Below are 24,178 nucleotides of genomic sequence, written 5' to 3'. Positions count from 1 at the left end.
ATAATCAGATAAATATTCTAAAATAACATTATCATCTCACAAAAATATTCATAATATTTCGATAAAATTGTGCACGGAGGGCGGCTGCTTGACAAGCATAGAGACAGTGGCTTTATTTACCTTGTGATTGGAAGGCACGATTCAGAGGGAAAGAGGGGAATGCGTGAGAAGTGAAGTGGAAAAGCAATAGTGCCATCACAGCTCCGCTATGGCGATGGCTTCCGTGTCTAGTTCACTGCTGCCTGTCCGCCTACATAGAAACCCCATCTCTCTCCACTTATCTCCTTCCCTTCGCTCTTTCCCTTCCCGTCAAACGACGTCGCTTCGACCAGTCCTATGTGTCCGGAAGCCTCGGTCCCCCGGTGGCAAACTCGGGAGCCAAGATGCCTGCGCTTCGGATTTTCTTAGGAAGCCGACTATCTCGCCTGACGACGATGGCGGCGGCAGCAGTGTGAGGGAGAAGAGCTATAAGGGGAGGGAAGAAGAGGAATGGGTTGATTGGGAGGACCAGATTTTGGAGGACACTGTACCACTGGTTGGATACGTCAGGATGATAATTCATTCTGGAAAGTAAGATCTTTTTCTTTACCATGTGATTGGTTACTCTGAAAATTGAAGTACAAGCTCTAATTTAATGTTTTATGTTGCTTGGCCTTGTGAATTGGGATTTGTTGATTTTAGATTCTTGTTTTCTCGGGTCAAAATCTATAAAGGCCTAAGATTCAAATTTTGGTTTCTTATAATTTTTTTCCCTACATCTTATTCTGCAACCAAGCATAATACATATTTTTGCCCTTGTCATGATCAAAATGTCAAATAATAGGGCATTGTCGAACCATTTCATTTCGTTTCCACATTGTTTAGGGGCAGAATTGAGCTGCCTCCAAATTATATCAGAGGAATGGCGTCCCATTGTTTCATAAAATCCTCAAATGATCCTAATGCCTGCTTTTCATAGCATGAAGTTTGTCAAAGAAAACAAAATAATTCATTTGCATGGAATGATCAAATTCACCCATACTTGATGACTCAATTTTGTAGGGTTCATGATAATCTTTACCAATGTTGTCAAACACATACTCTGTCATCCTTATTTCATTAATATATATATCCTCCTTTTCCTATATAAAAAAATGGATGCTGAGGATGTGTCTTGGTTTCCTACAGTTGTTTCACGGTTGAGCAGTCAAAAAGGTAAAGGAAAACTCATCTTGGTGCCATTACTTTATGCCTAAAGCATAAGTAGAGGGTGGTTCATGGTAGCATTAGTCTTTTACTGAACTTTTCACTTGTAATGCTGCCCAAAAACCATGTTGGTCTATGAAATTTATAACTTATAACTAAATCATCTACAACTTGTCACAGTACCATCATGGCTGCCTAAGGAAAAATGCAAGGAAGCTTTGCATTTAGTATGCATTAGAAAGGTTAGAGGTACTGAGCTAAGGTTCAGGTTATTAGGCTAGTCTAAAAGATGCTAAATTTAAAATTATAAGAAAGTTAGAAATGGAAAGATAACTCGAGGTTCAATCTGGTGTTTGGAGCCCCATCTATCAAGAGGAGCAGAGGGACTTGACCACGATCATAGACATTATGTATCAGAGAAATATTCATCTTTTTTGAAAGATCATACAAACTTGATTACTTCAATTCAAGGGTGTGAGTATATGATGTGTCCTGGCTCAGCTGTCAGAGTCTAGAAAAGTTGGTTACTTTAAGAGGAAAACCTATCTTAACAATAATATGCTAACGTATGAACTTAAAATAATTTCAAGTGGGTCATTTACCTTTATTGTCTACTGAGAATTTATTTATTTTTGTACGAGTAAAGGGGTGCAACACAAGGACTTCCCAAATTGTCAATTGTGAATTCATGATTTTAAGCTTCTTATTGAGGGTGGTTTATTTGCTGGTATCAAGTAGTGGGGATAAAACACAGAAAATTCATCATGAAAAAGAATTGATATGGCTGATACCAATTATTTTGGATTCAAGCTTTGCTGAGTTCATTGCTATAACCCAAAAATGGTTCTATGCAGATTTACAATGAATTTCTGCAAGTATCTATAGTCTATGCATTGTATGTGAATGCTGAAAAGGATGAAGTTTAGCTTTACTAGGTTTGAGATTAACTGATAAACATGATTAGATATGGTGTCACTACTGTGGTTAGTTTTGAATTCTCAATAATAACTGAAGTGAGGAGTTACTTTACTAATATGTCTATCCACCATGAACAGTGTTTCTGGCTCTGAATCACATTTATCATGTGCAATGTGATCAGGAGGTCCATCATTTTAAGTCCTGCCATTATATCTTACCCTCCAATTTGGAGCCATGAAGACTTATTATTTTCCATTTGTTTTCTTATCTGCTTCTTGTGTTCTTTTTGTTACCGCTGACAATTTGATTGCTTCAGGCTACTCAGCAAAATCCATGTCATCTGAAATCATTGTTTCCATTGGCTTAATCTGTACCTGCAAATTGGTTGTCCTTGCCTTTGATGTTTGTTTGACCTATCATATTTTCCTGATGTTTTTTCCTTATCCTGGATTTAAGTAGAATGAGGAATAAATAAATGTTGGCCTTCTTTAGTTGTGATTTAGAAAGATCTGGGTTTTTGGTGTCTCAGTTATAATAGATTCTTCTTTTTTTTTTTTTTTTCATGGATCCATGCTCATTCCACCACTCACCCTTCCTGCCTTCTAATTGGAGAAGATATGAGTTTTTGTTTTGCCTTTTTCCAAGTTTATTTTCCCTGGGTGAGCATCTAAGAAGCTACTCACAATATATCAACCCCAAAGGCAATGACAAAGAGCAAAGCTGTTGATTTTGGGTTTTAGTGGGACTTTGTATTGTCTCTTGTTTTATGTCTATCCAAAAAAAAAAGGAAAGAAAGTATTATTGCTTGCTTTTCGTAGAAGCCCTTTACTAGTGCATGCTGAACCTTGAAAATTGAAATCAAGCTGGTTTTAGTGTCTGAACTTGAAAGCTGTTCAGACACAAGAAAGTATTATTACTTGTTTTTCGTTGAAGCCCTTTACTAGTGTATGCTGAACCTTGAAATTTGAAATCAAGATAGTTTTAGTGTCTGAACTTGAAAGTTGTTCAGATACAAGGTATTAGCTGGCCTGCATTTTGTTCCTTTTTTTATGGTTGACGTTTCTACTTAGGTTTAAATTTGATTTTTCTGTTTATGTACAATTATAATATCCTTCTTCACATTCTTTTTCTTTTTCTTTTTTTTGGAGAGAAAGATGTCATGTACATTAAATATGTTTTTTTTAAAGCTCTCTAGTCATTAGACATGATCAAGGAACATCTAGGAGCTTATTCTAAATTTGTGAGCATAATCATGTGAGTTTGCTTTTTGTGCTTCTGGTTAAAATTATAATGCAAATGGGGATCTTCTTGCAGATATGAAAATGGTGATAGATTAAGTCTGGAGCATGAGAAGTTTGTTCTAGAGAAGTTGCTTGCATATCATCCAGAGTGTGAAAAGAAGATTGGTTGTGGAATTGATTATATAACGGTCTCTCTCTCTCTCTCTCTCTCTCATATGCTGAGTTTTACAGAACATCCACTTAAATCTCTTGGATGCATTAATTCTGCCCATGTTTTTATTTATTTTGTTTATTTTATAACTAAAATGATACTTCTTGGTTTATAAGGTTACACCTGCCTGCTGTGTGGAGAGCCTTGACAGGACTTCATCCCTGATCTTGATAATATTGGGCATGACATCAATCACTGGATCACAAAAGCATTCTTGGTTTTCAATTTTCTCATCTTGAGTGACCCTGATCGAGATGATGCATTTACATCAAAAGCATGACATCACTTAGCCCAAAAAGAAAAACGAGGAAAAAGCATTTGACCTATAACAACACCTCTAGGATGCTAGCAACATCCATTCTCATAAATAAAGACCTTAAACAATTATTAAACATTCTGAAAGCCTTGTGGATTGGATTAAGTTGTTCTTCTCTGTTAAGTGTTATTCTGATATTTGATCTTCACTTGAATTGCATTACCAAATGATGCATATTTTTTGTTCTGGTTGGTAGGTTGGATATCATCCTGACTTTGAAGGCTCACGATGTTTATTCATAGTCCGGAACGATGGAGAATTGGTTGATTTTTCATACTGGAAATGCATAAAGGGCCTAATCAGGAAGAAGTACCCCCAATATGCAGACAGTTTCATTCTCAGGCATTTCCAACGCCGTTATAACTGAAGAAAACAACTCTTGATGTTTTATCCACCAACTATTGTATGAAGACAATAAAATGTCATTTATTTCTGCAGAAGACAGCTGTACAAGTTAACAAGGGCAAAGATTTCAAATTCTTGATTTAGACTCTTTAGGGAAAATTTCAAAAGGATTTGTATTCTAGGATGAAAAATTTTGCTACGGAATTGCTTTGACTCTTATCTATTAAACAGACTGTCCTATGCTTAAAGAATTTTCTGCACCTAATCTGGAGTTCTGGGACGTTAAAAGATATGGTGAGGGAAGTTACCAGTCGGTACCATTCTTTCTGAACTTTTTGCAATATTTTTTAGTGGTACAGTTCCCATTTTGTCAAGGAAAATATAAGGGGTAGTTTCTCCATGCAAGGCGTTATCTGTGTTTTATCTTTTGCTTTATTGCCAATATGATACAATATGAGCAAGAATAAAGTATAAATATAGTAATCTTTTACTTGGGTGATGCTTGGATTGGTTTTTAAGAAGCTAAAAACTCTTCCCAAGTTCAACAACAGCTTCTAGACTCATTTGGGTGATTCATTAAGCCCAGGAGCATGGTGCTTCCATAAAAGCTTTATTCGGCTCGTGCAAGAACGATTTCATCCTTAAATGTTTAACGATATTTTTGCAACTTTAATATTGCTTTTTGAAACTTATGCCTTCGATTTTGATTTCAATCTTTAGTTAAGGCAAAAAAATAGAAAATAAATGGAGTTTTGGTTATCACTATAGACCCTTGCTGTTTTTCTTTTCAAGGGAAGGAGACACTAAAATCCATGCCTATTAATTAAATTTGATTTGTTTGTACTTTGGACAAGGTCAAGATATCTTGAGCTTACTAGCCTTCATATATGATATACCCCTGCAAGCTAGGTTAATGTTACATTCACGCCTAAACTGACGAGTCCAAACGAAGGATTTCTGTAATCCACTGTGTACCCACCGTCAAGGAGAGGAATCTGCGAGCCACCCCATATATCAAGGACTACCCAATCGACTTGAACTGGCTGTACTGCATGAAACTAGTTATTGCAATGCTCAATTTTGATAAGATTTTTGTGGCGATATGTGATGCCTTTTGTTATTGGATTAGGTGCCGTCGACATGTAAGAAGGAAGACTCATTGCCTTTGTAGGCAAAGCCTTATCTTTTTAGAATCAAGCCCTTTTTACTCCTGAAAATGAGATGTTTGCAATAGTTTTTACAACCCTCAAGTGTTGGGACAACACTTTAAGGTTGAGACAAACCACTATAGCCTCAAATATTTGCTGGAACAACACATCAACATAAGTGGCTATCTAGACTCATTGGATTTGATTTTGAAATTTCATATCGTGCTGGTCAAGAAAAAAATGTGAGAGATGGGTTATCTCGAAAATTGGAAGAATGTATGTCTATCACGGCCTTCGCCATGCCTATTGCAAAGTGAATGGAGACATTACGCCACGCTTATTGCAAAGTGGATGGAGACATTACAGCTTGAATGAGCTATTGCTCCAAAACTTCTGCAAAAAACTTACCCATCAAACTATCCAAATTTTACATGGGAACATGGGTAATTAAGGTTCCAAGATCACTTATGGCTCAGGAAAAATTCTGCCCTCAAGGAATCCATTCTCCAAGAGGCTTGTGATAGTCAAAGTGGAGGCCATTTAGGTGTTTATAAAACTCTCCATCAGACATGACGAACTTTCTATTGGCATGGAATGCATAAGTATGTGTGCAAATATATAGCTAATTGGGCCAACGAAATAAATATAGAAATGTTGTTGCACCATGACTGTTACAACCACTCCCAATTTCGGAAAAAAACATGGAGTGATATGTCCATGAATCTGTTCTTGCTATTTTCTTCTTGGTGTCATCAGATATCATCAGGCATGTTTTAAAAATCAATTCACTTTTCACAAATTAACATCCCAATAACCTTAATATACACCAAAATTTGTACAAGCGAACAACTAAAAGAGAAATACAGTGTGTGCGCATATATACGGAATTAGGGCAAATGCTGGTGTACCTCACATAGGTGAGTTTTACTACGGTCAAGCCACTGAAGGAGGCAATTTTTCGTAGATAAATTTTATACTGCCAGGACAAGCACAAGGGTAATAGAGAGGGTTATCAAAGTCTCGAGAGTTTCGACAAATTCGGCACACGTCGTCCTCCTCATTTTTATCTTCACTATCGGAAGCCAGTTACTGTCCAACGATTTCCATTATCGTCAGCACCGGTAGCAATAGAAGGTTAGGGATTCGAGGAGGTTTCCCTGTAAGACGAAGCGTGCAGGAAAGAGGAGTTGATCGATAAGACCGTGATCACCTTTTACCTAGCGCATAGACAGAAAAATAATAGAATTTTATGCTACCAGTTTTTCCACCTTGATTCTTTAATGCTCTTCTATTAATTAAGGTGTCATTGGATATGGTTTTATTTTGGGAAATAAGAGGTCTGTTTTTTTTTTTTTTTTTTTTTTTTATTTATGGGATTTGGGTTTTTCGGATTCAGATCAACAGGAGGTGTTAGGGTTTCTGGATTTAGAGGATGGAGTCTTCTATTCAGTGTTAGCCTCGACTAGGGTAGATAGAAAAACGTTTTCAATTTTTTATTTTTTTATCCAATGTGAAAGCTGAGCTAGAGGAGAGATATTAAAAAAATCAAAAGTTGGGTTACAATTTCCTATATTTTTCATATTACCAACCAAAACACAAGTTTGAACTGGATCTGTGGCAGTACTGGGTATCCTGTGGAATAATCTGTGAGCCACCCTATTGGCTCTAGCCTCTAGTTAGTCCATTTGCCAGGTCATGCTTTGAAGTTTGAGCTAACACAACCGTCATGAACAGTACATAGTTGAGTTGAACTGTGGCTACCGCTGATTCATTGACCTGATCTTTTAGCTAAGATCTAGATTTCATTTTCAGGAACCCAATGATCTGATTTCCCGATCGAGTCAGGATATCAACATATTCGCATAAATATCCGGAGTGGCACCAGATTCCCCAAAGCCAACACGAAGCTTATGTAGGCATGCGTAATATCCTGTCCATTTGTCATCCTCAGATGCTTCTTGTGCGCGACATGGAAGGAAATCCGCTCTGCTGATGTCCGCAAATGCAGACAAAATGTCTATAACACGTGGCCTCACAATTAATTGTTGGGAGGCCTTTTGGATGCAATGTATGAGCACCCTTTTCATGTCTTTGTCCCAGCGTGGTATGATAGTCGGACACGTATACTCCCTGCAGCCCACGCCCGCTGAGGCACTCAACATGCGACGAGAATGTTCTCTGTTATTTCATCATTAAAATGGAACGTCAACGTGTCCGGAAACTTTGTGCAAAATTAAGCAAACGGAAGTTGGTTCTTCTGACGTGGGCGGGTCCAATTTAATCAGCGTAGTGGGCAGTGGGTACCCATTTGCTTTGCTTTTTAACTTGGTTGTTTGCCAGAATTGATATTAAAGATAGAAAGAATGCTTAAAAAACCAGTAATCTTGTATTGGAACTGCAATCCCACTGTGACCTCCACTTATCCTCTTTCCTTCGGTCATACTTTTACCGAAATTAAGTCTACATATCTTGTTTAATGGCGGAGATAGCGAAGAGTTTGTCCTTTTGCCAAGGTGAGCCATGATACGCTATTATCAAATCATTAGCCGGCCTGTACTTGAAAAATATCCGTTGTTAAGTAGCGAGATATTTGATGGCTTATTTTCCTTTTTGTTTTCCCATTTGAGTTGAATCACTCGACAAAGACAATTCCCAAAGTAAGAGAAGATGAGAGATTTCCACGAATTTGACTTCACTCTTTCTGATTTTTCCGATTCATTGAATGCGATGCGTCCCTTTCTCCTTTGTTCGCTTTAACGCGTTAACATGACACGATTGAGCTACAAATCACACAGCCCTGGATTGGATAACGATGTGGGACTGGAGGTTGGAATTTGAATCAATCTCAACGGACTATAGATTATTAACGGAACAGCTACACGATGGGCGGGAGTTGATGATGGGAAGCTTATCCTATTTGGTGGGGAAGTAGGTTTGGTGGTAGGTGAGTGGCTAAAGTCAGAAATGGTTGCATCATTCCCCATGCATCTCCTCTTTGTAAAGGTCCATAGTCCAGGTTTGTGCAAGCGCGCGTTGGGCACCCAATCCGACATGACAGTGCCTTTCACTAACCCTGTCCCGTAGCTCCGCCCAAAATCCAACCCATACCGAGGGTAATATGAAATGGGGGCGTCTTTCACGCCCATACCGATGCTTCATTGTGCTTCAAATTTCAATCACGTTACATTAATAATAATAATTCAAACAGTCAAAAAAGCGCAAAAATTTCCATTCTTGGTATGCATGTTTTCCATACCCTCCCTGTAGTCAAATGGATAAGTCTGGCGACCATCTGAAATAGAGAAAAATTAGGCATAAACGAGATGAAGGAGAGAAAAACGTGAGCTGAAAATGGGAAAGAGTCAAATTATATTTTGGGAGGTGAATAAGGGTTGTCTGCATTAGGGACTTTAAAGCAATCACGCTACCTCCTGCGAACAATAATTGAAGGATTTATGGCTTCATCCGCTTCCTTGCCAACTTAGAACTTCATCCATCCTAATTCCATCTTGGCCTCCCATGCTCTCTTTTATCCTTTTCTTTCCTTTCCTTTTCTTCCCCCTTGAATATGCAGCAATATTCGAAAATGGAAGCCAAAAATTAAATATTTTAATTATAATTTGGATTTATATATATAATATTAGTATTACTATTTTATTTTTGAATTTATTAAAAGTTACAATAGAATAATTATTTAAATTTTTGAGACGGAATAAAAAATAAAAAATAAATTATGTTATTGATTGAAGTATCACGAAGGTAATAAAAAGGTAAGGTAAATAAAATGATTTTGGCAGAGTGGAGAGTTGGGTGGCGGTGTTTTAACTTTTAACGTGGAGCGAGGTCGGTCTTATCCGGAGGAGACCTAGGGCGCCAGGCATCGGCAAAAGTGTGGGCTTTGCGGCTAGTGCGTAGTGCACACCAGGCGTACTTTTGGGCTTCTTTATAATATTGGAGCGATGCCATCTAGGCCGCACATATTGGGTAGACGTGGAGGGTGGAGATGGATCCATGGTGCAAATGGTGATTGGTTAGATGTCACGACCAACCCCTCCTACTTCATGATGATTGGTCCACGTCTCAGAGGCAAGCTGGCCCACCTCCAATTAATTTTATGTTAAAAGAATCCAAACTCCACCTTATTAAAACAATGTAAAACACACACTCGACACTTGTCGGCTCCTCCAAGCCCTAATGCCCCCATCACCAAGTAAACTTCATTTCCTATTCCTACACCCCCTTTCTCTCTCTACATTCTCTCTCAACCCTCTGCCTCATCCTCCTCCTCCTCCTTCTGGCTCCTCTGTTTTCACCTGTTTTTCCTAGAATTACTCATTCTAATTTCATTTTTCAGATCCTTTTGTTGATTGTTATCTTATTTTACTTATCCTTACTGTCTGGTGCGTCTCTCTCTCTCTCTCTCTCTCCCCTGAAATTGCTATAATTTTTATAATGAATTTTAGTTACAGTTCTTGAATAGCAGTGGAGGAAGTGCATTAGTGTTAGGGTTTTGAATTTATGTAATTTATATTTTGTGTTTTGGTTTTAAAATTGTGGTTTTAAAGTATAGTATAGTATAGTGAATTTGATGCATTCAGATTGATATAGTGGAAAAGGGTTTCTATTTGATCGGGTTGATTTTGTTTGGTGGATGTGGAAAGGGTTGAGCTTGGATCAGTTTTGGGACAGTGTCACGTTCAGATTTTAGAAAATGGGGAGTAATTTGAACTTCAAAAACTTCGGAGGCAGCCAGCAGGGCGATGGCAGCGGTAGGCCTCCGGGAAACATGCCCTTGGTGAGACAAGGGTCGATCTACTCGCTGACCTTTGACGAGTTCCAGAGCACCATGGGAGGCATAGGAAAGGACTTTGGGTCGATGAACATGGATGAATTGTTGAAGAACATTTGGAGTGCTGAAGAGGCCCAAACTATGGCTGCGGTAGCAGCAGCAACGGCGCCACCGATTAGTGTGCAAGAAGGGGTTGTGGCTGGTGGATATTTGCAGAGACAGGGATCTTTAACGTTACCGCGGACATTGAGTCAGAAGACGGTAGACGAAGTCTGGAAGGATATGTCAAAAGAGTACGGTGGTGGAGCTAAGGATGGAAGTGGAGCTGGAGGATCGAATTTGCCTCAAAGGCAGCCGACTTTGGGAGAGATGACTCTTGAGGAGTTTCTGGTGAGGGCAGGTGTAGTGAGGGAGGATACTCAATTGGCAGGAAAGCCTAATAATGGAGGGTTTTTTGGTGATTTAGCGAATTTGGGTAACGGCAATGGTTTAGGTATTGCATTTCAACAAATGGGTCAAAACACAGGATTGATGGGAAACCCTCGGATTACTGAAAGTAATAATCAAATTTCCACGCAATCACCTATTTTGCCACTGAACGTTAATGGGGTCAGATCTACCCAGCAGCAGCCACAACAGCTGCAACAACTGCAACAGCTGCAACAACGGTCATCACAGCAGCAACTCTTTCCAAAGCAGGCTCCGGTAACCTATACCACTCCGGTTTCTGTACAAAGTAATAGCCAGCTGTGTAACCCAGGAATTAGAAATGGGATGGTTGGAATTTCGGATTCCGGGATAAATGGTAATCTGGTTCAGAGTAGTGTGCTTCATGGTGGCGGGATGGGAATGGTTGGTTTGGGAGCTGGGGGTGCTACCATTGCAAGTGGATCTCCTGCCAATCAGTCATCAGATGGGATTGGGAAGAGTAATGGGGATACATCTTCCGTTTCACCTGTTCCCTATGCATTTAATGGAGGTATAAGAGGAAGGAAATGCAGTGGGGCTGTAGAGAAGGTTATTGAAAGGAGACAGAGGAGAATGATAAAGAATAGGGAATCAGCTGCTAGATCACGGGCTCGTAAACAGGTGAATATTTGTTCTAACCTGCTTCTTTATACAAATAGCTTTGAATTTTAGTTATTTATTTGTGCTGCTGTTCTAGTTCGTTATGCATATATGGATCATCACTTAACAATACCCATTCCATGTTACATCCTACATGGGTTATTCACACATTCAGAATATCCACGTCCACAATAGTACTTTGACGTGTAAAGCCTTCCTAATTAAGACCAGGATAAACTTAATGGTAGTTTTAATGAAAAACTTGATTATATAGTTCAGCATAATGACTAAAAAATTTGGGACATTTTATGAAAAAGAAAGCAAAGCTCATTTGATAAGTCTGTTCTAATGTGGAGTTTCTACCATTACCTGTTGTATGTGGGCATAATTTGAGGTGGAATCTGGTGCTTTCTAAAATCTGCCTCTGAACCTTCAAAGTATGTCTATTAGGGTCTCTTGAGAGTCTTGACTCATCTAAAAGGCTCGGCCATGAAAGGTTCCTTGTTATCAAAATATATTTATGTATATATGATAGAATTTTTCATAAAGTGTTCTTTGTATAGGACCTGGAAAAACTATCAGTAGGGCAGATCTTGGGTTTTTTTTTTTTTTTTTTTAAATGAATCGGGCATAGCTCACAATCGCAAATGCTGATTGAATCCCAACAAAATGTTGCGCTTTATGAACAAAGGAATGTGGGACCCATACTTATTGCTATTGTAGCATGTGGTGCAAATTCTGAGTAGGGATCCATTCTGGATTTACTTTGAAGGTCTCCTGATTTAAAGACTCACTCTTTGAGATGACCTATTCTTTCACTACCTTCTTTAGGAACATCCAATATTTTCCCCACACTAGTAACCTGTTTGGGAGTGCTTCTAATAAAAGGACTTAGCCTGTAGTGATTTTGTCTGTAACACTTTTACCATAAGCACTTTTGTGAAGAAACAATTGGCTATTTGAATGTGAACTAGGGAAGTGCTTTTAGTATTACTTAAAATTAGTTTGGTACTATGCAATTTATTTATTATATAACAAAACAATGTTTTTAGAATTGATATAAAAAATGACTTTATGGATTTTATTTTGTTAGTATATAATTTTGATATGTTAATATATATACCTAGATATAATTATTGAAAGTATAAACAATAATTTTTATTATGGTATTTTTTATTTAGAAAAGCTTGTTTTATTTATATATTAGCTTAATTTATTAAAAGGCTAATATAAATAAAACAACTAATTATTTGTAGGAAGCACTCTAGATTTTTTTTAAACGCTTTTTGATTGTTTTTAAACACAATTTTTCTTAGAAAGTATTTTTAAGTATTAGGAAGTACTTTTAACTCCTAGAAGGCACTCTCAAATGGGTTTTAAGTAAGCCATCAGATGAGGGCATGAAGCTCTTTCACTTGTGGCATGGTTTGGTAGACAATTTCATCTTGTTGAACTACCAATTTTCCTAGTATCTTAAGCTTCTAAGGTTTGGGTCCACAATGCATATCATGTACTTTTAACACTCTTCCCCATACCCGGACATGGAGAGACACACAGGCTTGTAGGCAAACAACCATAATCAACCTCTTTTGGGCTTACATGTGAGCCTAATAAATTAGGTAAATAAAGTTTATGTGGTGAGGTCCGAACACATGACCTCATGCTAAATGAGACTCTGATATCATATTAAACTACCAATTTTCCTAAAAATTTAAACTTGTAGGATTTAGGTTCATCATGTATATCATGTTCTTTAACAAATCTGATAACAAATATTTTTTTACATGGCTTCAAACAATTTATTATCTAAAGTGGCATTCTTCATGTAAATGCCATTTGACTGCAGTATCATTATACTCTGCACTGCTGTGGAGGATAACTTATTGGGGGCTAAGTTCACTTTTGATGGAATGGTGTAGCCTTATTTTGGGATATTAAATTTCATGAAAGAAAACTTGTGTCCATGTTAGAGATGAGACTCCAGTGCCCATAAGACTTTTAATTTTGGGGGTCTTTGCAGTAAAGGTTTCTTTATGAAAATTGTTCCATCTCACGATTGCTTCGTTTCGAAGTGGGTTCTCAACTTGTTATAACTTGACACAAGGAAATCTAAGGAAAATAGTGACAAAGTTTCGTCATGTTGTCGCTTTATGAATTTTGCTACTCATTAACCTTCTGCTTTTATCATCTATATGGACATGCGCATCCCATAACTTCTTGAAAGATTATGCGGCAGAATGGTAATGTGGTAGCAATCTGATATCACAAGAGATCAAGGATTTTGAGAAGTTACGAGTCATGAGAAGTTATAAGGATCCCGTTTATTACAAGGTAATGGTATGTAGGGAAAATAACATCAACTTGAACTTGTACCATCTCAAAATCTATATAAATTTTATGTAAGATGAATCCATATGACCTTAATGCTTTTTATAATAGGTCATGATACAGAGGGCCTAGAAGAAACTATATTTATTTTTAATAAATAAAATCAATATTGTCATAACCTTGTTGCAGGATATGTGCCTAATGTTTTTGTTTGCCTTAAATTTTATCGTTTATTTTTTTGGCTTCCACCAGGCTTATACTATGGAATTGGAAGCAGAGGTTGCAAAATTGAAAGAGAAGAATGAGGAATTGGAGAAGAAACAGGTAATTTTCAATGTGGCACCCAGACATCCACACACAACAAAATATGAAATTGCTGTGGTAAATCTTCATTGACTTTTACTTTGGTTACTGCAGGCTGAAATGATGGAAATGCAGAAAAATCAGGTACTGTAGCTTTCCTTTTTAAAGAACTGTTTAACAAATCAATCTATACTCCTCGAGATAACTAAATCACGATCTTGCTAAGAATATCATGACTGATGTCTCATGTTCAACCACCGAAATATCATGCTATCATGTATTTCTGTTCTCTCTCCTTGATAACCTGAATTTTGTTACTTACAGTGTTTGTCAAACTACTCCCACTCTTGGAAAGCAGTTTTCCTTTTTGAATACATATTCCTAAGCTAAAGGGACAGAGAATATCATTCAGAAAATTTTTTGAAACCTTTTCTTCTTCTTCGTTGTGTGTGTTTGTGTTTGTGTGTTTTTTTTTTTTCGTTTTTACTTACTATTTTGGAATGGTTGATAGCATGTCCGATTGCAAGGTTACTGCTATCTGGTGAATGTCTGGCTTTGGCTATTTTTCTTTAGCTCCTTAGTTTTTCAATTAATTTGTGCATTTACCTATTTTCCTGATTCTTTTGGATACTCTAGTGTTTGATTTTATTATATGATTTCTTGCATGGACTGGTTATATAAAATGATTGGGAAATCATAGCATCTAGTTGGTGATTGTAAACTTTACATAATTCCATTTTGGAAACTTAAATTAACTTGAGAATACAGTAATTCTAAAGAATTAGTCTAGAAGACGAAAAATCAAACAATCTTTTTTCTGCATGTCCTGGTTATATGAAATGCTTATGGGAAATTAATGTGTCAAAATGCTGATTATGAGCTTGACATAATTTTGTTTTTGTGAAACTTGGATTAGCACGAGCATATATGGGTTCTAAAGCATTAGTCCAAAAAAAAGAAGCATTAATTCGAAGGACAAAATTGCAGAACAGATAGATAAAGTGAGGGGGGAAGGGAAGGAAGACTGAAGGAAAGGGCTAATAGCTCAATTTGATTCAACAAAGCCTAGATCATAGTCATCAATTTTCAATGCTTCCTCATTTCTACTCTTAGTTTTACTAAAACAAATTTTCACACATTCTTACTCCTTATCCCAAATCCCCCAGATTCTTAAGCATCTTTTGACAGTTGTAGGTTAAATTTTTTAACAGTTTCACATTTGAGCACAAAAGTTTGAGAGGATGCTAATAGCTTAGTTGACTCTACAAAATTCTAGGCCCTAGTAATATGAGCTTGTTTGACAGTATTTTTAAGACTCAAAAACATGTTTGGTAATTTTTCAACGGAAAACAACTTTCTAAGAACTTGTTTTGAAAATAGGATGTTTTCTAAGAACATATTTTAATTGTTTTAAGTTTTCTAGGGGCCATTTTGAAAAATAATTGTACAGATATGGAGAATGATGTGGAGAATGATTGAAAGTGAGACATTTATGCAAAAGTTATTTTTCAAAAATATTTAAAAATATAGAAAACAAGTTGAGAACATTCCAAATTATAAAATGGACTTTTGTTTTAGAAAACATAAGAGAACTATATTAAAAAACTGATCTTAAAAACTGTTTCCAAAAATGTTCCCAAATAGTCTCTAGTTTCCAATGCTCCCTCATTTCTACTCTTAATTTTACTAGAGTTATTGTCCACATATCCTTAGTCCTGCTTATCCTAAAGCCTTTAGCGTTTAAGCATCTTTGATAGTCACAACTTAAATTTGATCTTAGACTAGTTTTGTTGACTAACATTATATTGTTGGAAGACTACAAATTGTCATTCAATAAAGCATTATCATATCTGAAATCAACTAGCTGGTTGACATCGAGCTGATGCCCCATCCTGTCAGCCAGTCTACATTGCACTGTCTAACTGGTAACTAACATTATATTTTACTGTGCGGATTGAACCTTGAACCTCTTAACCATAAAACTCATGCTGTTTGAAAATTTTGTGCCTTTTGCATTCTTACATTTTAACTTTTGCGGTTTTGCATTTTTACATTTTAACTTTTGCGGCTTTGCTACAAAATTCATCCAACTCCATTGTTTTTGCTAGTTTAGCCATTAATACTTTTCTCAACCAGTGGTAGATTTTGTTGTGGGGTAGCTGTGGAGCTTAGGGGCAGGTGGTGAATTAATACTCAGCTTCCTTCAAACAATAGCCGTACCTTACCATGGCCCCATCTAGTTAACAACCATTCTATTGTTTGACAAAAACTTTTGCCTGAAGAAAAATAAGCCCACTTTGATTTCCTTGTCCCACTTTTCAAAATTTTACTGTTACTTTTATCTTTTTGTTTAAAACAGAAATAGGGAGTAAAAAAAAATGTTACATATTACTTATATATATATATTCAAAAAATTTTAAATGAAAGGAAATTAATGAATTTTTTTATATTTATTTAATCAAATTTCTTATCAATTTGTATTTTAAAATTATTTTTTTGAATCGAAAAGGGTAATCAGTCTAGTTGGTTTTTTTAAAACTTATAATTATAGTTTTGATTGGCTAAAATGTGTTTATTATAAAAATAAAAAATTATTTGTACAAATTTTTTTGAACATTTTGATTGATTACAATTTGTATATAGTTATATATGATTTGAACATGTTGGTTTTTCTTTACATCCTTCGACATTGTAATACTGAAATCACACATTCTGATGTATAATGTGTTTGTATTTGGGTTTGGTTTCATAATTATGTTTAGAAAGTGCTTGTATGGTTGATTGTGGAAAGAATTGAAAATCTAATTAGTGGAGATGTTATTAAGTAATGCACAAGTTTTTTATTTTATTGATTAAAAAAATTTCATAATTCTGATGTTAAAAGCCAACCCCTGGAAAAATTTTCTGGCTCCTATCCCAAAGTTGACTGAGCCTCTTTGATATTTCCATTTGTGCACTTAACAGGAAATCAAAATTACTTTGCATGCACATATCACAAGATTCAACATCTTGCAAAATAGGTTTAATTTTAGAACTGTAAGTTACAAACACATTAACGAGTGTAGATACAAATTAGAACTCTTTACATCAATCTGTCATATTGCAAATCCCAGACTTCGCTATTAGTCTGAACTCACTGGGTGTCATTTTACTATTTTGGCATGAAATTATGGTTCTGAAAAATTCATTGACAGAATGGTTAGGAGCCGGCTCTCTCTCACACTGACACTCACAAACTCTTACTTGGTAACCAATTGAAAATTTCCACCTTTTGAGGAATTCATGTAAGAGGGGGGAATATTAGACGCATGTTTCTCAAATTTTTATGCAAACAGGTTATGGAGATGATGAATCTGCAACGAGAAGTAAAGAAACGTTGCTTGAGACGCACACTGACTGGCCCCTGGTGAAGTAAAATGTCATGGTTGCAGCCCGACTATATTTGTTAGGTGACTGTACATATTTAAGGGAATTGTTTGCTGTGCTGCTGTACATTAGGAAGAGAGTTTTAGTATTGTTGTAGATTGAACTTTGCCATTTCTGTAGTCTTTTTTGTTTTGCTTCTGTCATGAACATCGTGCTTAGAGAGGGGGCAAGGGAAAGAAAATATGATGTTCATTACATATCTTTTGATATACATTATAGAATATTTATCGTTCCCTATCATCATCAGTTCAAAAAGATTTCGTCCTTGCATTTTGAACCATGTCCAAGATGTGGTTCATGTGGAAGTTAATTAGTTATTTTCACATTTACTAAATTTATTTATTTTTATTCATATAAAGAATCAATAAATTAAACATATATAAATTTTGAATTAATTTTTTTTTTCATACTTAGTATGATTTATCAAACGTGAAAAAACTTGCTTCCCTTTCATAAATTTAATGTTTATTACTTAATAACTTAAAAATAATTATTGATTTAAAATTTATTATTTGATTTTTATAAGTAATAAATTTATTTATTAAATATTTACATTAAAAATATTATAGAGATATGAAATAGCCATAAATTACTTATCATAAAAAATGGATATGAAATAAAAGTGATTTAAAATTTAGAATAAATTAACTATTTTAATTTAATATTTAAAATTAGTTTTGATAATAAATTATCATTTTTACTTTATTTTATCAAATATGCTTAATCAACTTATAGACTTAAATTAAATTATTAAGTCATGTTTAATAACTCCATTGATTTATCATAACGCTCTAACCTATTCTTTCAATGAACACATAACGGGGGATGGTAAGAAGCTCTATTTTCTCTTATCATATTACATTTTTTGTCCAACCGCACAAACTTGCTCTCAGAAATAAAGGGGGAATCTGGAAATGGTGAAGCTTGTTAAACATGAAGGACCCAATTTCGGAGGACTTTGGTAAGCTGTAAATTAGCCCTTACACGTTGCTCTCCCTTGTTCAGTGGATTTTTTCACTTAACCAAGACACCGCATACAAAGCCGTCTAAAAATTCCATGTAAGTTGTGTACACGCCAGGGGTTCAAGCTAATTTTCTTCATTACCTATCTCATGCTACATTTCATATTTTACTATAGAGCTATCGCTTAAGCACACAATGGGAAGGAGGAAAAAAACAGAGAGTGCTTGTAATCAGACTTAAAGCTTCCTCTAAAATGGGCAAAATAAAGCATTTTGCAATACCAAAAGATAACTATCCCAAAAACAGATCAAGTATTCCTTTAAAGCACAAAATGAGATTTGAAAGAGATAAAAGATGCCTTCAAAACTGTAAATCAATCAATTAGAAATCCATTAAATTATGTCCAGAGAATTACTCAACCATTATGTGCACAAGTCTACTCAAACTTACGACTCCAGGAGCCAACAATCATCCTCTGGGTTGAGGACCATATGAGCTGCAATGCACAGTAAGAGCAACTCAGCATCAACATTCAGAGGAACATATGAACAAAAGCTTTTCTTTCTGAACAATCAACTATATTTGACGTGAGCTCCTAATCCATAACAAAAGTCTTGCTCTGGTGCCCACAAAATTTACTGCAGTACAACATATATAACTTAATCTTGAGAAATCTGTCTTCCAGACTTTTGAACCTCACAACACTATGGATTCAGACCAGGGAATGAAACAATGCACCCTAGAATATATGTCCCTATTGTGAACTACTAATGCTAAAAAGGAGATGTTGAAACAACCCTTTTTGCTAGCGCACACTGTTTTAAAATCCAGCAACTTTTGTACCTAATCTAACAGGTACCACTTGATGCATTACTACCATTACCTTTGGAACCCAAAACTGTATTTCTAGTAAGGATAGCCAGGAGTGCATTCCATATCTTTCCAGGAGATCATCTTCCTACGATCCCTCCCTCTAACTGATCTGGCAAGAAGCCTACCTGTAACAGGCTTGCATAGACCAACATCAACCACGGAAGTACTTTTTATTTTTTCAGAAGATGAAGATGCTTCATCCATGTGATAGTCAAACAACATCGCAAGACAACACACTTGATGAGCTAAGATATAGTTCTCTTGATCCAAAGGCAGCATCCTTAATATGTGAAGATTGATCTACAACATGCAAAGAGAAACATGCATTTATTGCCAAAATTAAGATAAAAAATGTAACTAGGATAATTTAAATGCATCTAAGAAATATCAGGAATGTGATCTGTCAAGTGGAAGACAATTATTGCAATAGAGAGCTGTCCTGCTGGAGTCCGGCAGCAGTGTATTGATTTTACTGGCAACAGTGTATTAATCAAAATTTTCAATTGCCTACCTCTGCTTCCATGGCACGCAGTTCATTGTACCACTCCGATCCTTCAATTTCAGAATCACTTTCAACAGGAGATACAGTGTATAGACTGATTGCAAAAAGGGGAGGCCTAAGAGGATACTCCATACTGATTTTGATCTGCAATAAAGAGGCTGTAGTGAATTGTGAAAAGGTTAAATAAATTAATGAAATACAGGAAAAAAATATAAGCTACCTTTGCCTCTAACTTTACATTCCTCTCATTTGCATCCATTTTCCTTGTTAGAACAAGGCAAAATTCCCTGACACCATAGTCCACCCATGAGTTCTCGATCATCACATAGCATCCATCACTAGCTATATTTTCTGCCTCTGGCTCAATTTGTGCAGGCTCATCGAGATCACTATCAGATTCTAATAAGAGGTCTGAATCATCATCATGTTTCTTGAAGCTCAGTGATTTTATCTTGTTAGTTGGAGGCACAATGCTCTTTGAAATCAAAGCTAGACGTCTGGAATGCTCAAGTTCAGATCCTCTCGAGGGAGTGAGTTTAGCCTCATTTACAACAGATGCAACTGGAACCAAAGATGGAAGTTCCCCATCTTCCCTTGCACTCTCTACCTCTTCCCTTGGTGTACCAGACTTCCTATCCATATCGATGTCCAAAGTCTCCTGAACTTGATCCTTACTGGTGACAGACAAAGCTGAAGCCTGATTAGGAGAGGACCCTACAGACGACCAACCATTGAAATTGCACAAAGGGGTATGCAGGGCCCAGGGAATACTTTTGCAACTCACAGTGGGCCATTTAAGCTTCATAAGAGAATCAAGCTGCTCCCTGTAATCCAACCAAGTTTTCCAAATTTTCAACATAAAGGCATATCTTATTGCAAGAGGAAAAAAATTAAAGAGCCCAAAGAATAAAATGTTGCTACAGAGAGGAAGGCACATGCATGCATACACCATATGAAGGCAAAGTAGTTTGAAGTTCCCAAAACAACCACAATATCAGCCACATATATTATCAAAAATGTTAACAGCAGGCCCAACCAGGTGAAACAAAATGAGCCAATATTCAGATTTGACAACAATGTGGTATTCGTCTCATATTAACTTTCTAGTCTAATCTCAACTTATGATCCAATATTCAATCACACAGAGCATTGACTCACACAAGAGCCAGCTGAGCCTTTTTCCGAGAGCGAATCCTTTGCACAACTGTCTGAACCCTATTCTGCTGGCGGTATAGTGAAAGGCCAGAAACAACAGTAGCATTTTTAGCTGTTTCACTGCTTGGGGTTTCACTGCAAGTAAGCAAAGGTGACACCTCCGGCAAAAAATCAATTCCTGCCAAATGCTGGGCCCACTTATATGGACGAGAAGTTCTTCTTTCATCAAATGCACGGGCATTACCAATAAAAAGCTTAGCTGACTGCATTGTCATTCAGAAAATCTTATCATAATGCTGAAAAACAGAGGAGACACAAAGGGAAAAAAGGAACAACAAAGCTAGGAACATGGGTAAAAGTATATCAACCACTATACCTGATGAGGAAGGTCAAGGCCAGTGTCATCAGGGAATAGATTGCACAGGATGTTATTCTCGGGTCCTTCATGAGAGCCTTCAATCCCAACACATACAACGTTCAACTTCAACAAGTATTCGAACTTGAGAGTAATGAGTTTTGCAGATTTTAGATCAGAGACCTCATCATCGTATATGTGAAGGATGATTTTCAGTGGATGAACTTGGTATACTCCTGCCTGGTCAAGATTCTCTTTGCTTGGTACCTTCTTTGGCCGCTTTCTCCTTCTCTGCCCATCATCTTCCTCATCAGGTGCATCATCCTCTAACCTGGAATTGTCTACATTGGTAGAAACACCTGGGCCATAAAACTACATTAATATTCTTTACCTTTTCAGATTATATTAGTCAATGTTTGAAATTTGGGACCAACCTGGAACTATTCAAATATTTAGGGTTGAAAACAAAATCAAACAGACGGAACTTGAACACTCAATTCTTAAGATGGAAAAAATTGATGTGGACCTGCCAGCATTTTAACTAGTATAATCAGCTCAACTAAGAGCCCATTTGAGAGTTATCCTGGTTAAAACACTTTTAGTCTAAAGCGCTTTTACTGGTAAGAGTTTGCATTAATGTTTTAATGAGAATCCCTTGGTTCCTGGATATAAATAAAAAAATGTTTTAAAAACATTTTTGGTAATGCCTTGCATAACAAAAAAGTTATTTTTGGAGAAATTACCTACCAAGTGACCATTCGAGAATCGCTTCTCACTACAGGTGATTCTCTAAATTTTTAAAAGTGATCTTAGAAAATGTGCCAAACACCTAATTCATACAAGAAAGCACTTTCAAACATTAGGAAGCACTTCTATTCCCCCCCCCCAATTTCACTCTCAAGTAGGCTTTTAATTGAATTATTTTAGATGGTGATAGAAGATCCATCCGAAAAACATATATACTTAATTCATAAACCAACTAACTTGATTTGTGAATATGTGTATTTCTATCAACAGAATGCTGAAGAAAAAACAAACCAGCCTTTTCCTCAGAAGCATAATACCATTCTGCATAGTTTCAAGGAAACATGCATCAAATGAAATTATGTCACCAATATGGTCTTTGAACAGTTTGAAGAAAATATTAAGTCACCAATCAGAATAGCTAGAAAGCAAAAGTTACACTCAGTTACCAGAATCCTTATTTGCTTGCTGACGGGCAAAAGCTTGAGCTTCCTTCACACTTCCTACTATCTCCATATCTATATTTTCTCCAAATGCTTCTTTTTGTGCTGTGAACTGTGAGTAAATTACATAGAGAGGAGGTGGAAGCAACTCTGCTGAGTGCTGCTGCTTTAGTTTCTTTGTATGCAAAACCCCTAATTGCTGTTGTACTGGCAAAGATGCTTTCTTAAGAGACTTAAGGTGTGAAGGGAGACTCGATAAGAACTTCTTCCGATTTGCAATAGTCTCCAAAAGACCTTTTTTCCTCTGTTCCAGTTTTTCATGAAGCTTGCACAGTTCCTTACGCTGATACAAAGAATACATATCTCAAGTAACAGTAATAATACCAAGAACAACAACAAAAATAATAACTAGACTTTCAACAACCCCTATAAAACAGATTAGGACATGTTGAGGCTGTCTTTGCAACCCAAGTTCTCCTTTTCACATTTAAACGTCCAATACAACGGAAAAATCAGATGGTCCGGATAGCTAAAATGATTAAAGCTCCAACATCAAGTCATCAATGACAAAAAAGAGTCAAATCTTAATCGATGGACATACAGTATTTAATTGCACACAATTGATTCTGCATTCTGCGAAGAATAAACCATATATGTTTAACTGTCAGGCGAGGATATCTTCTATAACACAAGGCCAACGCTTTGAATCAAATACAACAAAAAACGTTAAGTACCTGGAAGAGCTCAAAATTGAGCCTCTTGAGCATCAGATTGTGAGCACTGTCATTTGACATCACGGTGCCTTTAATATCCTCATGTGCATCTCTGAAAAATTCTTCCTCGGGCACCAGTTCAATGTCAGGATACTTGGACTTGAAATCTTTGCAAGCCTTGATGGCTTTCACATAGTGGTTTTTCTCATACATCAAATTGTGAAGCTGAAGTGTCGTGAAGTCCACCGGGGTCTTGGCACGCTCTGTTTCAGCTTTCGCACGGTCTTCTTCCAGCAAGATAGATCGATTCGCCTGTAATCCAATATTCCAGGCAACGTCAGCTTGCGTAAGCAAGATCTTGAAGACTTGTGCCCCATCGAAACCCTAACTTTACATTATAGGTTCTAAATTTGGTAACAAAAGGAAACCCTAGGTGAATAAGTGAGGGGAGTAGGACAAAACCTGGCGGAGAACGACGAAGTGGAGGAACATTTGAGTGACGAGTTCGCGGAGTTGAGATTTGGGTTGAGCTTCTTTCTTGATAGAAAGCATCTTGCCCACGATCTCCTCCATTGAAGCCTTGCTTTGCTGCAGCATATCGTACGCCGACTTCTCGATCCTGGGCTCTGGTGCCATCAGCGCATCTTCTGTCTCATTCTTGTCATCCATTGTCACTTCCATCCTCACCTCTCTTCTACTCTCTCTAATCGCTTTCTTTGGCCCGAGCCCCCCCCTGTACCGGCCGAATAAAACTCAAATCTTTCAAACGGCGCTACTCAGTTTACCAGCTCCTGAGCTGCGCAAACCTATTGATGTTGGTTTGTTTTCTTTTATTTGAAAAAAAAAAAAAATACAATATATTTAAAATTTTCATGTACATTTATTCTATAAAAAATTTAAAAAAAAGGCTAAAATGATTATTAAAAATAATGTTTTATTTTAAAGAATAGAAAATAAGTTTTTTAATCCAAAAACTGTTTAATAATTTTTTAAGAATTTATTTTAAAATTAAATTTATATATTAGAATATTCTGAAAAAATAAAAGATAGTAAAAAATATTGAGAATTATTATATTATATATTCCAAAAAAAATATTTTTTAAATATAATTTAATTCTTAAAAATAATTAAAATTATTTTTAACAATTGTTT

At 36.4% G+C, this 24,178-nt stretch overlaps 3 protein-coding genes across 8 annotated transcripts; 2 read left to right on the top strand and 1 right to left on the bottom strand.

The window, feature by feature from the left end:
- The first annotated feature begins 108 nt into the window (after positions 1–108).
- Positions 109–4,481, top strand: LOC117905318 (protein DCL homolog, chloroplastic). Its single transcript, XM_034818229.1, has 3 exons — positions 109–570; positions 3,418–3,532; positions 4,068–4,481. Exons 1-3 carry the CDS (start codon positions 209–211, stop codon positions 4,236–4,238), a joined length of 648 nt encoding a protein of 215 aa, XP_034674120.1. The 5' UTR covers positions 109–208; the 3' UTR covers positions 4,239–4,481.
- A 5,064-nt stretch (positions 4,482–9,545) lies between these two features.
- LOC117906479 (bZIP transcription factor TRAB1-like) lies at positions 9,546–17,533 on the top strand. 5 transcript variants are annotated; one of them, XM_034819498.1, is made up of 6 exons: positions 9,546–9,764; positions 10,026–11,242; positions 13,802–13,873; positions 13,967–13,996; positions 17,047–17,098; positions 17,188–17,533. In XM_034819498.1, the coding sequence occupies exons 2-5, from the start codon at positions 10,076–10,078 to the stop codon at positions 17,053–17,055; spliced, it is 1,278 nt and encodes a 425-aa protein (XP_034675389.1). In that variant the 5' UTR covers positions 9,546–9,764; positions 10,026–10,075; the 3' UTR covers positions 17,056–17,098; positions 17,188–17,533. The 5 variants fall into 5 exon arrangements, 3 of the variants coding, with proteins under 3 accessions (XP_034675389.1, XP_034675388.1, XP_034675390.1); XM_034819497.1 differs by lacking the exon at positions 17,047–17,098; XR_004649832.1 differs by lacking the exons at positions 13,967–13,996; positions 17,047–17,098; positions 17,188–17,533 and adding an exon at positions 13,458–13,552 and having other exon boundaries at positions 13,802–13,866.
- Positions 17,534–18,596: 1,063 nt separating this feature from the next.
- On the bottom strand, positions 18,597–23,829 carry LOC117906757 (THO complex subunit 5A). Of its 2 annotated transcripts, none has more exons than XM_034819934.1 (8): positions 23,489–23,829; positions 23,048–23,338; positions 22,320–22,656; positions 21,148–21,485; positions 20,775–21,034; positions 19,837–20,440; positions 19,626–19,760; positions 18,597–19,414 (listed from the first exon to the last, which is right to left on the bottom strand). In XM_034819934.1, exons 1-8 carry the CDS (start codon positions 23,705–23,707, stop codon positions 19,148–19,150), a joined length of 2,451 nt encoding a protein of 816 aa, XP_034675825.1. In that variant the 5' UTR covers positions 23,708–23,829; the 3' UTR covers positions 18,597–19,147. The 2 variants fall into 2 exon arrangements, with proteins under 2 accessions (XP_034675825.1, XP_034675826.1); XM_034819935.1 differs by having other exon boundaries at positions 19,297–19,414; positions 19,626–19,774.
- Positions 23,830–24,178: the final 349 nt, after the last annotated feature.

Source organism: Vitis riparia, chromosome 18, assembly GCF_004353265.1.
Source record: "Vitis riparia cultivar Riparia Gloire de Montpellier isolate 1030 chromosome 18, EGFV_Vit.rip_1.0, whole genome shotgun sequence".
Lineage (NCBI taxonomy): Eukaryota > Viridiplantae > Streptophyta > Magnoliopsida > Vitales > Vitaceae > Vitis > Vitis riparia.
This window is presented reverse-complemented; position numbering and strand designations above follow the sequence as displayed.

Excerpts from the sequence above, each read along its gene's own strand:
- LOC117905318 (XM_034818229.1), top strand. The coding sequence starts at position 209 with ATGGCGATGGCTTCCGTGTCTAGTTCACTGCTGCCTGTCCGCCTACAT. Across the intron at positions 571-3,417 it reads ATGATAATTCATTCTGGAAA|ATATGAAAATGGTGATAGAT; the intron begins GTAAGATCTTTT and ends ATCTTCTTGCAG. Across the intron at positions 3,533-4,067 it reads GTGGAATTGATTATATAACG|GTTGGATATCATCCTGACTT; the intron begins GTCTCTCTCTCT and ends TCTGGTTGGTAG.
- LOC117906479 (XM_034819497.1), top strand. The coding sequence starts at position 10,076 with ATGGGGAGTAATTTGAACTTCAAAAACTTCGGAGGCAGCCAGCAGGGC. Across the intron at positions 11,243-13,801 it reads GATCACGGGCTCGTAAACAG|GCTTATACTATGGAATTGGA; the intron begins GTGAATATTTGT and ends GGCTTCCACCAG. Across the intron at positions 13,997-17,187 it reads TGGAAATGCAGAAAAATCAG|GTTATGGAGATGATGAATCT; the intron begins GTACTGTAGCTT and ends TTATGCAAACAG.
- LOC117906757 (XM_034819934.1), bottom strand. The coding sequence starts at position 23,707 with ATGGAAGTGACAATGGATGACAAGAATGAGACAGAAGATGCGCTGATG. Across the intron at positions 19,761-19,836 it reads ATGTAAAGTTAGAGGCAAAG|ATCAAAATCAGTATGGAGTA; the intron begins GTAGCTTATATT and ends TCTTTATTGCAG. Across the intron at positions 19,415-19,625 it reads TGCGTGCCATGGAAGCAGAG|ATCAATCTTCACATATTAAG; the intron begins GTAGGCAATTGA and ends TGCATGTTGTAG.